Source organism: Heliconius melpomene, chromosome 2, assembly GCF_056956725.1.
Source record: "Heliconius melpomene rosina isolate 202511_hmr_F chromosome 2, ASM5695672v1, whole genome shotgun sequence".
Taxonomy (NCBI): domain Eukaryota; kingdom Metazoa; phylum Arthropoda; class Insecta; order Lepidoptera; family Nymphalidae; genus Heliconius; species Heliconius melpomene.
The window spans coordinates 7,164,564-7,179,082 of NC_140390.1; the positions used below are offsets into that span (position 1 = coordinate 7,164,564).

Below are 14,519 nucleotides of genomic sequence, written 5' to 3' on the forward strand. Positions count from 1 at the left end.
ATAAAGTACTATTTAATACCATATAATTAAGATTTTCTTGGCTTACTGTAGGCCACCTTGGATATGGAGAACAAGGTTTTACTGGGTTTCTGAAAAAAAAAATCTATTTAATCTTAAGCTAATATATAAATATGTAATAAAAATTTAAACGTAGCGGAATTTAAAAACTGTCCTAGCGCCAAGTACTAGTTTACTGGCGCGGGTTCAAAGCTTGCTACGTTCAATTTTTTATTCGTTTTCTAAAAACGTGAATCTTTTAATTTTCAATTTTGCCTTTTGCTAGACACTATTATCATTTGAAGGCCTGTGGGAAAGACATGTTGATATTTAAATTTTTACCCCATAATTTTACAATATATTGTAATTCCGGAACCGATTGCACTTCATGGAGTATCTCTCGAAGTTGTTCAGGAATATGTCTATCTTAGTCAAACTGTACAGTTAGGTAGATACAACTTCGAGATGGAGGCTCGCAGAAGAATACAGCTTGGTTGGGCGGCATATGGGCAACTGCGTGATGTCTTATCGTCATCAATACCGCAAAGTCTAAAGACGAAGGTCTTTAATGAGTGCGTCCTACCAGTTATGACAGACGGAGCCGAGACGTGGAAACTGACAGTGTGATTGGTCCACCAACTTAAAGTCGCTCAGCGTGCTATGGAAAGGGCTATGCTTGGAATATCTCTAAAGGATCGAATTCAAAATGAAGTTATCCGACTGAGAACCAATGCTATCGACATAGCCCAAAGAATTAGCAGGCTGAAGTGGCAATGGGCTGATCACATTTGCCGCAGAACCGATGACCGTTGGGGTAAGCGCGTTCTACAGTGGAGACCACGCCTCGGCAAGCGTAATGTAGGACGTCCTCCAGCTAGAAGGGGTGACGATATTCGCAAAGTAGCGGGCAGCGGCTGGATGCGAAGAGCTGAAGATCGAGCTCAGTGGTGTGCCATTGGAGAGGCCTATGTCCAGCAGTGGACGAGGACAGGCTGATGATGATGATGATGATGATGATGATTTTTATTATCTTTAAATAACATAATAAAAAGATTTTCTAAAGAGACAATAAAGTAATAAGATACTTAAAATATGTCAATACTCTACTTACCCAGTTGTAATAAAATTAAGCCACAAGTCTCTCATTACTTTTTTCATACTCTTGTACTCTGGTGATAGAATACTTTCATCTCCTGAATCCATGAGCGCATAATTTCCGGCGGTATGTCCGGCGCCGCGGGTATGTGTAAAGTTAACATATGGTTCATTTTTATCGACAAATTCGTATTGATATAAATATACTTGTTTGTTGCCAGCAGCTACTTGTAATTCTACACACCTTGCTGCTCCCACAGCAAATATAATGTCTGTATAATATTGTACAAACTCTAAAGCATCTTTTTTATCCACAGGCGTATTGTGAAAATAGAATTGTTTAATTTCATTTTCTACTTCTTTTTGGTCTTCTTTACCTTTGAATTTCAAATCCATAGGAAGAAATTGACTAAAATTTTTATTAATCTTATCAATCGACGACTTAAAATCATCGATACGATAAACGCCTTCCATAGGAGTAATACCATACAGCATAGGTAGTTTTGTGAAATTGCCACTTTTTAAAATATTAATAGGATAATCATCGAGGAAACGTTCTTGTCCAACATCAGCTTCTACACAGGGTCCAAATCCTGTTGAACTATCAGTACTGTGGTCGAAATCGATGGAAAAGAGCTTGTCATATGAGGCATTTTTATAAAAAGCTTGTAACTTTTCTAAATCATTGACATCAACAAAACCTAATTGGCTTGCAAAGTTCTTTGCATTCGCCAGGGGATCAATTTGGACACTCCTTGGCGCAACACTATTTCCACTTTCTGGGATTACTTTATGAAACAATCCTTTTGCTGCTTTCGAAAGCATCATAAGATCAACAGATGCGCCTCCAGCATCCCATCCATCAATAGTTACGTCATTGGGATTCCCACCAAACTTCGCAATATTTTTTTGAACCCATCGTAATAAAGCCAATTGATCCTTCATAGCTGCATTACCGGGTATGTCTTTAGTACCCAGGCACAGGAAACCGTGTGGTCCAAGACGATAGTTAAAATTTACAATAACGACTTTTTTACTCTCTAGCAAATGAGTTGGTGATCTTATAGCACCATAAGTGAACTGATACGCTCCTCCGTGGAAAAATACTAGTACTGGTAAGCTAGTTTCATTTGTATCAGGCGCAAATATGTTGGCAATTAGGCAGTCTTCTTGAGTCTTGTATTTAGGATTTTTGTTTACTACTTTACCATTTCGAGTACGAGCTCCTTGTGGACATACCACAAAATTTTGAACTGCTTCTAATGTCTTATTCCATTTTGGTGCTGCAAGAGGTGCCTGAAAATATAAATAAGTGTGATAAACGAAGAAAATTTATAATATTTATATCTGAATCGTATATATTGCAAAAACAGAATGCTTAAGAGAACGAATAAAGAAATATGAAATACTTTATCCTATATCTTATAAAACAAAGTCGCTTTTCGTGTCTGTCTGTTGTTTCTAACTCTTCTTCTTCTAAACCACCCAACAGATTTTGATGCCGTTTTCACCATTAGGTCGAGTATTTTTCGTAGAAGGTTTATATATAGTTTATTATTTGTACATTCTTATGTAAATTAACATAAATACGACAAATGTGTATAAAGTCCTACCCGTTGAGACACTTTCGCGCATGCGCTGCTTTAATGGTAAGCACTACATGAAAAAAATGTACCGGATGCTATCGCGGACTTTTTTGTAGATCTTATTAAGAGGAACAATACTTTATATTGTAAAAATATATTGGAATTATTATTTTTAGACAGAAAAATGATCACTACACGTTATTCTTAAAAAGGAACAATATAAAGTATTGTTCCTCTTAATAAGATCTACAAAAAAGTCCGCGATAGCATCTTCATATATTTTAAGTATAACGTGTAGTGATCATTTTTCTGTCTAAAAATAATAATTCCAATATATTTTTTATTGTGAGTCATATTTTTCCATAATGGTATTAATCCTTGACACATCACGCCATTGACACATCAGCTGTATGTTACTCAAGTTTCACTTATCCCATACTCTCAGTATATAAATAAGTATATTAGTTATGTTGGCCATTTAATGTAGATCAAAACTGTCTTTTACTGTTTTTCATTTTAATAAGTACTTTAGAAGTTGTTACAGTATCAAAAAAATCCTTGCTGCGAAACGGCTCGCCACTCGCCATGCGTCCGCCGTGCCCGCTTGCCTTACACGCATCGGTGGTTCAGTGGTAGAATGCTCGCATGCCACGCGGGCGGCCCGGGTTCGATTCCCGGCCGATGCATTCTATTTAATTTTCCTCACTGGCAGCCACATAGTGCTTGCTTTTCATCAGGGACAGAATACCCTCTTCAGCATTAACCACAAGCACGAAAAAAAAACCCGCCTGCCTCTATAGCAACGAAGATTTAGATACGTTTGCACGTATTGGATAATTGGAGTTGAATGTATTATTTCAGCGCGATATATTTGGTTTCATATTTTTTGTAGTAGTTATTAGTAAGTAGATTTATGTTTATAATTTCTTCCGTTGACAAATAGTCATTTAACTATCTAAAAATAGTCATTTAAATATATTTTAATAAGTACTTGAAAAGATTAGTAGCACACATTTAAAATTACGGTACCTACTAAAAAATCCTTGCTGTGTAAAACATATGGAAAATCCTTATTGAAAGTACGAAAATACGGGTTGTATTAGGGTTTAATTCATTTTCACATTATCTTAAGTGCTTTGCAAACATACATTATATGAATAATCCAGTAGTAAAAGCGGGCGAAGCCGCAAGAGGGTCGCTAGTAATTAATATGTAGGAATAAGGCAATGACAAACAAATCATGAAGATTATTTTAATATTAGATTAAATAACTTTTGTGACCTAGTGATAAATGATTATTATTACTTACACCAAATTTATCGCATCCAGGTGGTGCTGTAGCGTATGGTATACCATAATATTCAAAATAACCTGCTCCCTCGGGTCGGTAGCCGCGTACTGGTCCTTGATCAATGTTTATAACACGATCTTCTAATGACGTCGCTAGCTTTGCAAAAATACATAATAATAACCCCAGTCTAATCATCTTAAATGCTGTAAGAACAACTTAAAATTAGTAAAATGTTTATCGACAATGAAATAAATAACAAACAATATTGTTCATAATCTAAGTCTACTAATTTATGTCTATGTTCTTAATAACATAGTCTATACTTATAATATCTATATAAGAAATATCTACTAAGCAAGAGATTTTTAAGACACTTACACTAACTAAGAAGTACAAAAATACAATGATTAAAAATTGTGCCCCCTAGTTAATATATACATACGTGAACAATTACGATATATAATAAAATTCGGTAAACGCACTTGTAAAAACATTGTTTTTGTGTAATATATTATTTAAATATTATCTGTACCAATATTGATAAAAAACTGAAATAATTCCATTTTAACCCGGCGCACTATGGGACGCTTTCTATAAAAGCGTGCCAAAAATGGTCGAAACAAAAGTCGTAATTTCAAAGTTCTGTTGATTGTTCTTTATACTAGAATCTTTTCAACACAACAAGATTTTTATTTTTGATAGCAGTTTAAAGTATCCAAAATGACCTTCAAACAATACACTTCGATATTTCCCTATTTTCCATACTGCATATAGCGATATTTAAGCGTTAGTTTCTTAATAAATTTCTATAGTAACTATATTTATGTTATACATTTTTATAAAGCTCATTGTTTTTTTTTTAAGAAAATATAATTAGTGTATAATAAAAACCTATATTTAAAAAGATATCTTAAAATTTTTAGAACTGTTATATTTTAACATTTTCATAATTTCAATTGGAGTTTTCATTGTTGCCGCTGGCTGCCGCTGCCGAGAAAACTATATGTATGTATACAAAAACTATTCAAGAATTAGGGGAAAGAATAAAATTTTGCGCATATTTGCGCCATTTTGATTTAGAGCAAAAGAACCAAAATGTAGTAAAATGTCAATTTTTGATATTTCATGAATACTGCTTTTATTTTAAATAATTGGCGTCCTATTTAGTTCTTTTTTGTTCTTTAAGTAGAAAAAAACTATCAGAATGTTTTTTTTAACATGGAAAATAATAATATGTCTATTTTTGAAAGAGCATATTTGTTTTGAAATATAACATTTATTGTGGTCATTCCAACTACGAACATGACAAAATTATAATTTTTTATGTGAATAATCAATATTATGTGAATACAAAATAAAATATTTAATTAATTTGATATGGTTTTGCACAAAACACTTTTCTGGACAAGTATAAAAAGACCAATTATAACTAGTTGCTTTCATTAGAGTAACCGGACTTTTCCGCATTGTTTCTAATACTGTTAACTTATTAAAAGATATACATATATTTTGTGCAACATGAGTGAATTCGTTTGAGGTAGACGTAACTTATGCACTTTTATAATTGAGGGGAGAAATACTTCTGAAATAGAAAACTTTTAAAAGGAGAACTTCAATTTATTGTCATCAGACGTACAAACTATAATGAACAACATTAAAAAATTTTTTTTATATAATTCTTCACACTATGTCATCAGGACCTGCCGTAAATGTCGAAAAATTAATACATAAGTGTATATTGATCGAATTGCCCAATTGTATGTTAACAAATGTAACAAGTATTACATGCCTCCTTCGGTGCATAAAATTCTTATACATGGAGCTCAAATTATACAGTACTATGCGATTCTTCCTATTGGGCAACTTTCTGAAGACGCTCAGGAAGCAAGAAATAAGGATTACAAAAGTATCTAACGAACTGTTTGACGAAGCTAAAGAACTGCAAATCACAGAATAAATTCCTTATTTACGTCACTATTTTTATAAAAAATATTTTTATATTACATATGATACATCAGTTTTTTGTTTAACAGCCTAGATTCAGTATACTTAAGTTACTTTTAATGATTTAAAAATAATAATAATTTTTAAACATCTTAATATGCTCTTATTTATGGAAATTTCTAACTTTGATATTTTTTTATTAAATAACTCATGACTTTTATTAATATCTATTTTATGTCATTGATAGCAAATATATTCAAGTATATATATGCAAAATTTCAACACTTTGCGATGAAAACTGAATGAGTTACGGATTTTTGACACGAAGCGGGTCATTCCGTCCCACTGTGCGGCGTCGTGGGGCTGGCTCATAATTAGCCACGCGATTTTGTGTTTTAATTTGCTTATCTATATATACTTAATATAATAAAAAGGAAGAATTCGTTTGATTTTTAGGCCTTCGTACATTCTGAAGAAGATAAGAATCCTTATAAGATCACAGTGTTGTCCGTCTGTCTGTCTGTTTGTTTATCAAGACCCTTTATCTGAAGAACGCCTGGAGATCTTCTTCTTCCTCCTTCTTGCCATTAATCCCGGCGTATGTTAATAAGGTCTGCCTACCACTATGCACGATCTTTAGCGTCCTCAGTGGTCAGACCATCGGCTTTCATGTCCTGCATCACGACATCTAACCAGCGCTCCCTTGGGCGTCCGGAAGGTCTAGCTCCGATACAGATACAGACATAGCAAGGCACTTCAATCCGACATAGTTCCTACGTGGCCATACGATCTCGGGACGCTCCTAGAGCTTACCCGCTACGTCATGGACCCCAAGACTGCCTCGAATGAATGCGTTACTTATGCGGTCAGATTGCGTTACGCCGCATATCCATATCACCATCTTCATTCCGTGATGTCTTCCCGTCCTCCGTTTCCTGAGTGTGCCGAGATAGTGCTGGCCTACATTCGGTGCCGTATAAAAGAACAGATCGGATGATGCTCTTGTATATATGTGATATACTTTGCCATAACAAGTTACAGAAAAATATTTAATAAAATAAAGTATAATATGTGGAAAGATCAATATATATTGTAATTACAACTCAAGTGATGAACTGGTGGTAAATTGGTTGACGTTAAAAAATGAAGCATGTTACTTCTTATTTTGAATAAAATTATTTGACTTTGACTTTATATTAATCATAAGTATAGTATAATAACTACCCCAGATCAAAGTAATATTTATTGTAGAAATAAAACAACAAATGTAAAAACTAATTGATAAGAATGTCATCTTATACATACATATGTATTCTTATCAAGTAGCTATGATGTCATAAGAATTATATATATTCGTCCTCGATTTATTATACTTTAATATAATTTTTTTTTGAAGAACACTTGAACAAACAATTTATATTAATATACAAATGGAATGGAAGATGAATTGTCTTCCTACAGACTTTCAATTGTGTAGATCGTCTATTCTTTTTTTGGATGCTATATTTACATAAAGTTTAACCCTATAGAGCTCGATTTTTGTTCTCACTCACATGATGACCGCACGAGTACGTCGTACTAGGATACTTACGTTAGGATACTTCCTACGTACGTAGAAAGTATCCTAACACACAAATTAGTTTTTCATTTTAAATTCGACGCAAAAATACGCAAACGTCAATGCTAATGACAAAATTGACAGAAAAAAGTTACTATTTAAGTTATTTTTTATTAGATTTTCTATTAAATATGCCAATCAAAGAACAGATCTTTTTTATTCGGCCAGTGCACAAGTTTTAAAATGAAGCACTAACGAACAATAGGTAACTAAAATATTTTTTTAATTGTATTAATTGTTTCATTTATATATATTTTTTTATTTGTTGATAAGAAATATTACTGGACTTAGCATAAAAGAATAGAAAAAGGGTAAAAAATAGGAAAAAAGTGAAAGAACACGTCTAATAGTAGTTGAGGCCGTGGTCGTGGCGGAGGGGCACAGAGTGTCACTGTAAAGCCGACTGGATGTCGGTTCGATCCCTACTCGAGAACATGAAATATTTATTTGAGTTTATATTTCCATTTCTTCGGTCTGGTGTCGAGGCAAAGTGCGGCGTTGAGTTCTACCACTCAACACGCGATGCCTCCAGAATTCGGCAAAAACTGGGGAACGGAGTGTCTTCTGTCCCTCTGTCTACCCTGCTTTGTGCGGGATACAGAAGGGATCGGATACTTTCTCAACATTAGGTACAAAAATAAAAATAATGAAACAAAAGAGGAAGTAAAAGATACGCATTATTATATCAAAGAAGACTATCTAAAACAAATGGTCTCGAGACCGGAGAAAGGAAGAAAACTACAACAACTACAATTGGCAAGAGATAAAGGAATGTTTCCTTTATGTAGGTATGTACGCGTTATCAAGTATAAGACTTTTTATTATTTTTAAAGTGTATTTTTACACTCAGGGAAAAAATATACTTATTTAGAAAAACATACGAAACCGTCCAGGCGCTCTGCCTACTAAGACATACGTTCTCATCAAGCTACATCGAAATTCTTATACGCTTGTTACAACTTATTTATGTTGTTAGTTGTATCTCTGTAGGGAGATTTTTACAAAAGTTCGCTACCCTATGATAGTTGCTAAGAGTTATAGCCTGGCTAGTATGCTATCTATATATATAAAATCGAAAGGTCACTCACTCATCACGAAATCTCAGAAACTACATGTGCTAGGAATCTCAAATTTTGCAGAGGAGTTATTTATAGGACGTGGGTGCTCGCTAGGACGGGAATTTGCAATATTCGACGCCTAAGGGGTTGTTTTTGGGGTTGATAGTTTATATGAAACTTCGTTACTACAAATGCTAGGAGTTTCAAATTTTGCATAGACGTCACTTATAGGACGTAGGTACTCATGGAGACAGAAATAATAATAAAGTAATTCACGCAGGCGAAGCTGCGGGCGGGCAGCTAGTTTATTATATATATTTTTAACATTTTTAAAGTGTCATTTCACATTTAGAAAATAAAAATACTTATATAGAAAACGTATAAAATTTGAACATAGCGGAACTCGAGCCCATGCCTCTTAGAAACCATAGAAATTAGGCATTAATTTTACTGATGAACTGGTGGTAAATTGTTTGACGTTCAAACAATGAAAGACTAACAATGAAGCATGTAACTTGTTATCTATATAAGTAATGATTTTATATAAATAGTTTTAACATTCACGATAATTTGTTATAAAAAGGTTTTAGGTTTGAGGTGGCGCAGCGGCTCAAGAACGTGACTGTAACGCGACAGTTGTGGGTTCGATCTCCAATCGAGGAAATGAAATAAATATTTACTGATTTAATTATATGTTCGCTTTGCTCTGGTATCGAGAAAAAGAGCGGCGTTGAGTTCTGCCACTCAACACGGAATGCCTCCAAAATTCGGCGGAAAGTGGAGTGTATTTAAGGTTCCCTCTGCCTATCCTGTGTATGTGCGGGATACAGCGTAAAGCTGATTTTATTCTTTAGTTTTCGTAAAGGTAACACATATTCAAGTATTAAATAGAACTACTTTAATTTGATTGTCAATAAAATGTTGATAGTCTCAACTTAATTAACTAATTTAGATGAGCTATATTTTTTTCTAGAAAACATATTGTTTAGCGTCTTAACTTCTGAAACGCAATAAATTGATTTTCTTTTTCGAATTTTGTAGATCGTTATTTTCGTTATTAAATTTACACACAGAAAAAGTTATTTTCTTATTTTTTTCTTGTTAATTCAAAAAATAGACGGCAACAAATTTAAATTTATTTGAAAATATACAATACTAGCGACCCGCCCGCGGTTTTTTCGAAAAAACAGGGAAACTAAGCATTTTCGGTTGAACCCTAAAAATAATACCCTTAGAGGGGGGGCAAAACTTGGTATTAGAGGCGCTAGTTCAAGTGAGGTGTCAGATGAAAGGGCTCAGGCTAAGTCTAACCTGTTTTGTATGGAACCCTGGGCGAGCTCGACTCGCGCTTGACCGTTTTCTATTATAAAATGAATTATTAGACTTAGAATAGACTAGACTTATTTATTAGAGATAGATCAAAGATAATTTTGTTTCAATAAGTTTCAAAGTAATTTTGATCAAAGATAATTATGAAGATTAATAGTCTAAAAAGTAGGTAAAAGTGTATGCGAGTAAAAATATCTTAAACTTTGTATATAAAACCTATTACCTATATTAAAATAGAATACAATTTTTATTAAAACTAGTTCTTATTAACTATAAGAGGGCTGGTAGTGGAATCGCCTTATTGAACATTGTGTTCTTTCTTCCGGCCCGTGAGCCGGGAAGCGATGGCAGGGCGTTAGCCCTATTATCGCGGCTGCTATCTCCACCCATTAATATGGGTGCGTCATTGGGGTGGCAGTTTACCTATGGGACGGGGGATTTTGCCTGTCTTGTGTGACAGGGGCACGGGGGGGGGGATTGTTTCAGGGGGAAGGATGAGCTAGATGCCACCTGGGCGGTCAAGCTCAGCCAGGTGAGACCCTCGGTAGACCCGAGGGAGGCCCAGCTTAAGCGACCAGCGACCGAGGTGGCAGTTCAGGAATCGGACTCGGGATCGGATTCAGGGGGAGGGAGGAGGTCCCTCGGCAGGCGTCGTACGTCAAGGGGCCGCGTGTACCACGGCGCGATGCTGCGAAGGTGCAGGTGGTCCGAGACATCCGCACGACTGAACGCGTTGGACGCGAGCCGGCGGATGTGATCCTCCAGGCTCTCTATTCTCAGGTCACGCTGGAGAGTAGCGTTCCTGACGAAGTAGGGAGCCTGGGTAGCGCGCCGGAGGGCGACGTTCTGGACCACCTGCAGGATGTTGCGTTGTCGCGGACTCGCGAGGGCGTACCACGCCGGGTCGGCGTAGGTGAGGTGCGGCTGACGTACGTCTTGTACAGAGAGATCTTCAGACGGATCGGTAGGCAAGAGCGGAAGAGGGGGCGCAGCAGGTACAGCGCTACCTTCGCTGCGTTAGCGGCCTTCTTCACTTGCCCCGACATTGAGAGCCTCCGATCAACCACGACGCCAAGGTACGTCGCGGTGGGCTTCCATGGGATCTGTTGCCCCTGCACGCTTAGCTGGGGAGGCCGGCTCCTGTGGCCCCCAAGTGAAAGGATTTGGGTCTTGGCCACGTTGAGCGAGAGCCTCCAATCCGCGAGCCAGTCCGGCAGCAGATCGAGTGCTCGCTGGAGCTTTACGGCGGCGTGGTTGGCGTTGAGGCTCTTGGTCATCAGGGTGACGTCGTCCGCGTACAGGGCGAGTAGCGTGTCCTGGGCGGCTGGCACGTCGTCGGTGTACCAGGAGTAGAGCGCAGGGGAGAGAATACTCCCCTGGGGTACACCGGCGGCAATCGGGTGAAAGCGGGAGCGGGCGTTCTCAACCCTCACCGCGAACGAGCGCCCGCTGAGGAAGGCGGAGATGATGGCTGCGATGTGGTGCGGGGTGCCAGCGCGGAGCACCTTCAACAGGAGCCCCGGATGCCAGACGCGGTCGCACGCGCTGGCGACATCGAAGAAGGCTGCAGCAGCACTCTCCTTCCTATTAGCAGCTGCTGCAGCGAAGTGAAGCACCCTGGCCACCTGGAGGGTGGTTGAGTGGCCGCTGCGGAAGCCAAACTGTTCTTGCCGCGGATGGAGGTGCCGCAGGAGAAGCGGAAGGAGTAGCTTCTCGAACAGTTTGGCTAGAGAACTCAACAGGGTGATTGGCCGGTAGGCATCAGGGCGGCGGGAGTTCTTGCCGGCCTTGGGGAGCATGATGACCAGGCCCTCCTTCCACGCCTGGGGGAAGTAGCCCAGGCGCAGAACGGCGCTGAAGAGCCTGGCCAATGCTGCGACGATCTTCAGTGGTAGGTGGCGTAGTGCTCCGTTGGTGATGTCGTCCAGGCCAGGCGCCTTCCTGAGCTTGAGACGGCAGATCGCCTTCCTCACGGCGGACGGGGAGAAAAATGGTGGCGGCGACAGGGGTAGAGCAGGGGAGGCGAGGCGAGAGAGGACCTCTGCCTCCATGCTGGCGTGGCAATCTGGGCATTCGCTTGGGTTGGGCCGAAAGATGGCCGCCAGCGATCGCGCGGTCAATCTATATGGTAACTAAATACTGGAGACTTCCTGGGACTGGTAAGGACTCGTGCCGCTGGAGTATGCAGAGGTGTTTTCTCGACGGCGGGCAGGCGATCCGAATCGCCTTATCCCTAAGGTTGGTCGGCTTTAATACAAATTCGGGTGTCCCCACCCCTGTGACTCGTTTCCCACGATGCTTTGTTTCTCATGGAGTTATTATATGAAATTCCCTGGAAGTCGGAAATCTATCAGCCTATTGACATCGACATCCAAATGTTCATGTGCCCCAACATGTGCGGCTGGGTTCTCGTAATGCTTTTAAAGAACTTTCTCTCGGAGTCATAAATCTACCAAGGGCCCACATGCCGTCGAGCACTTGTTTTATATTTATTATCTTTTATTTAAACCATGTGTTACAACAATGTTAGACTAGGTTAACTGTCCCCCTCCAAATTCGAAGTACATATTTCGAACGAAACCTGGATCTGAGAATTTAATCATAAATTAGGTATATCAATATAATAATAGTTATAATAGTTATAATAGTTGTCAACCATATTATACTATATTGTGATTTTCATAGTTTAATGTTGGAATTTCATTTATTCTCCATCTTCATCAGCTGTAATTCTTTTTTCCATTGATGGTTTTTTTTTTCATTTGACATCTTCCGCTATTCACAAGTATTTCTTTATAAAATATTTCCTTTGCATATTAATGTTCTAGTTCAGTATAATCTTCGACATCATATATTGTATGCTATAATTACCGTTCGCATTATAGGATAGGAACAGGGAAGGTTGTATTGGATAATAGGTAGAATATTTCATATTTTCTATATACTACTTTACACAATTATTAATTAAAAAATCTAATTAAATTTACAATACAATCTAGTATTTACTGAAAAAAAAATAATATTTTAATATCTTCTAAAATAATATTTATAATTTGATATATGTGATTTACATCTTTCTAATTTATATTTATCATGCGGTTCTATACTTAAGATTTTGTATGGACCCAGAAATCTTGATTTCGTTTTGTGCCTATATACCATTGAATTTTTTAAATAAACCTTATCATCTATTTTAAATACTTTTGGAGGCTTATTCAATCTATCATTCCTATAATTCTTTTGTTTCCTACATTCACAACTTAAAATATATTTCTTAATAATCTTTCGCATGTTTACAAAATAATATTTTTTCCGTAATTGCTTATAAACACTTTCAATACCTGCATGTCTATCATTTAATAAATGTGGTTAAAGAGTTTATTTATTTCTCAAAAGAAATTACATTTCACTTAAAGAGAAATACAGAGTTATCTTAAATAAATACATATTAAACAATGTGAGCGTCGGAATCAGCAAAACATGGTAAATAACAAAAAGGAAAGAAAATCAAATACTCAATTAACAAATGTAAGTGAAAGGGGGTACATTGAGATAATTTAAACATATTGACCATGACCGTTTACACATTCTTTAATCAAATGTAATTGTTTCTCTTTATTATCTATCTCTATTAAAGACTTAGTATATCTAACTGGCTTAAACTTACTATGATCAAAATATTTCCTATATACTTCTGAAACTTTATAATATAATTCTTCATTAGGAATTATAAACGCATATTTTTCTTTACTTAAATATTCTAACATAAAATTTTTAATAACTTTTTCCTCATTGTTTGGTGAAATATAAAAATACCACATACTTTTTTCATATTTCGCGTTTTCGTAAGGCGCACTTTCAAACACTACACGTCTCAAACGTTTCGGTGGATAATTGTTAATAATTGGTATGCCACTATCACTATCTTGTTGGCATGAATGTATTGTTTTACTTAATGTTTTATTGTCTGAAAGCCGTGAATTGGACTCAGTATTTACAGGATTTTCTATTTTTATTTCACATGGTGTACTCTAACTATATTTCCTCACCACAATGAGCTTGTAATAAATCCCAACTTGTCTGGAATATTTCAATTATATTTAATGCATCTGCATCGTGATTCTCTTTATCTTTCACATGTTCTTTTCTATGTGATGTATTGTCGTGGTCGGCAATTTCGTGTAAATTTAAATTAATATTATCAAAATTATTTTCATGGTGGAAAACTTCCTCAGCAACAATACCTTTCCCTAAATTGACCCGACCAGGACGCAATGGAGGGGCTGATTGCATTGAAACATCCCCCATTTCCTGCGGGATCCTATTTGTATTAGGATGATATTGATTCCTTTTAAAATAAGTATTCTGCGGTCTAGTAAAAAAAAATATTTGCATTCGGAGTCCATTGACTTTTATTATGGTTGTAATTATTGTTATTATAAAATTATTATTATAATTATGTCGCATCGGAAAATTATTCAATCGCGATATAGACGGATAAGCTTGTCTCTGGTTATAATTAAAGTTCGATTTATATTGCGAATACGCATTTTGATGTACATTACGCGGCGGCGGTAAAACACTAGAAAAATTTTGTTTAA

General features: G+C 36.8%; 1 protein-coding gene across 1 annotated transcript; it reads right to left on the reverse strand.

Annotated features, from left to right (window-relative positions):
* Positions 1–279: 279 nt before the first annotated feature.
* On the reverse strand, positions 280–6,658 carry LOC146540647 (venom carboxylesterase-6-like). The gene is made up of 4 exons (XM_085205519.1): positions 6,607–6,658; positions 3,988–4,172; positions 1,109–2,388; positions 280–304 (listed from the first exon to the last, which is right to left on the reverse strand). Exons 1-4 carry the CDS (start codon positions 6,656–6,658, stop codon positions 280–282), a joined length of 1,542 nt encoding a protein of 513 aa, XP_085061645.1.
* Positions 6,659–14,519: the final 7,861 nt, after the last annotated feature.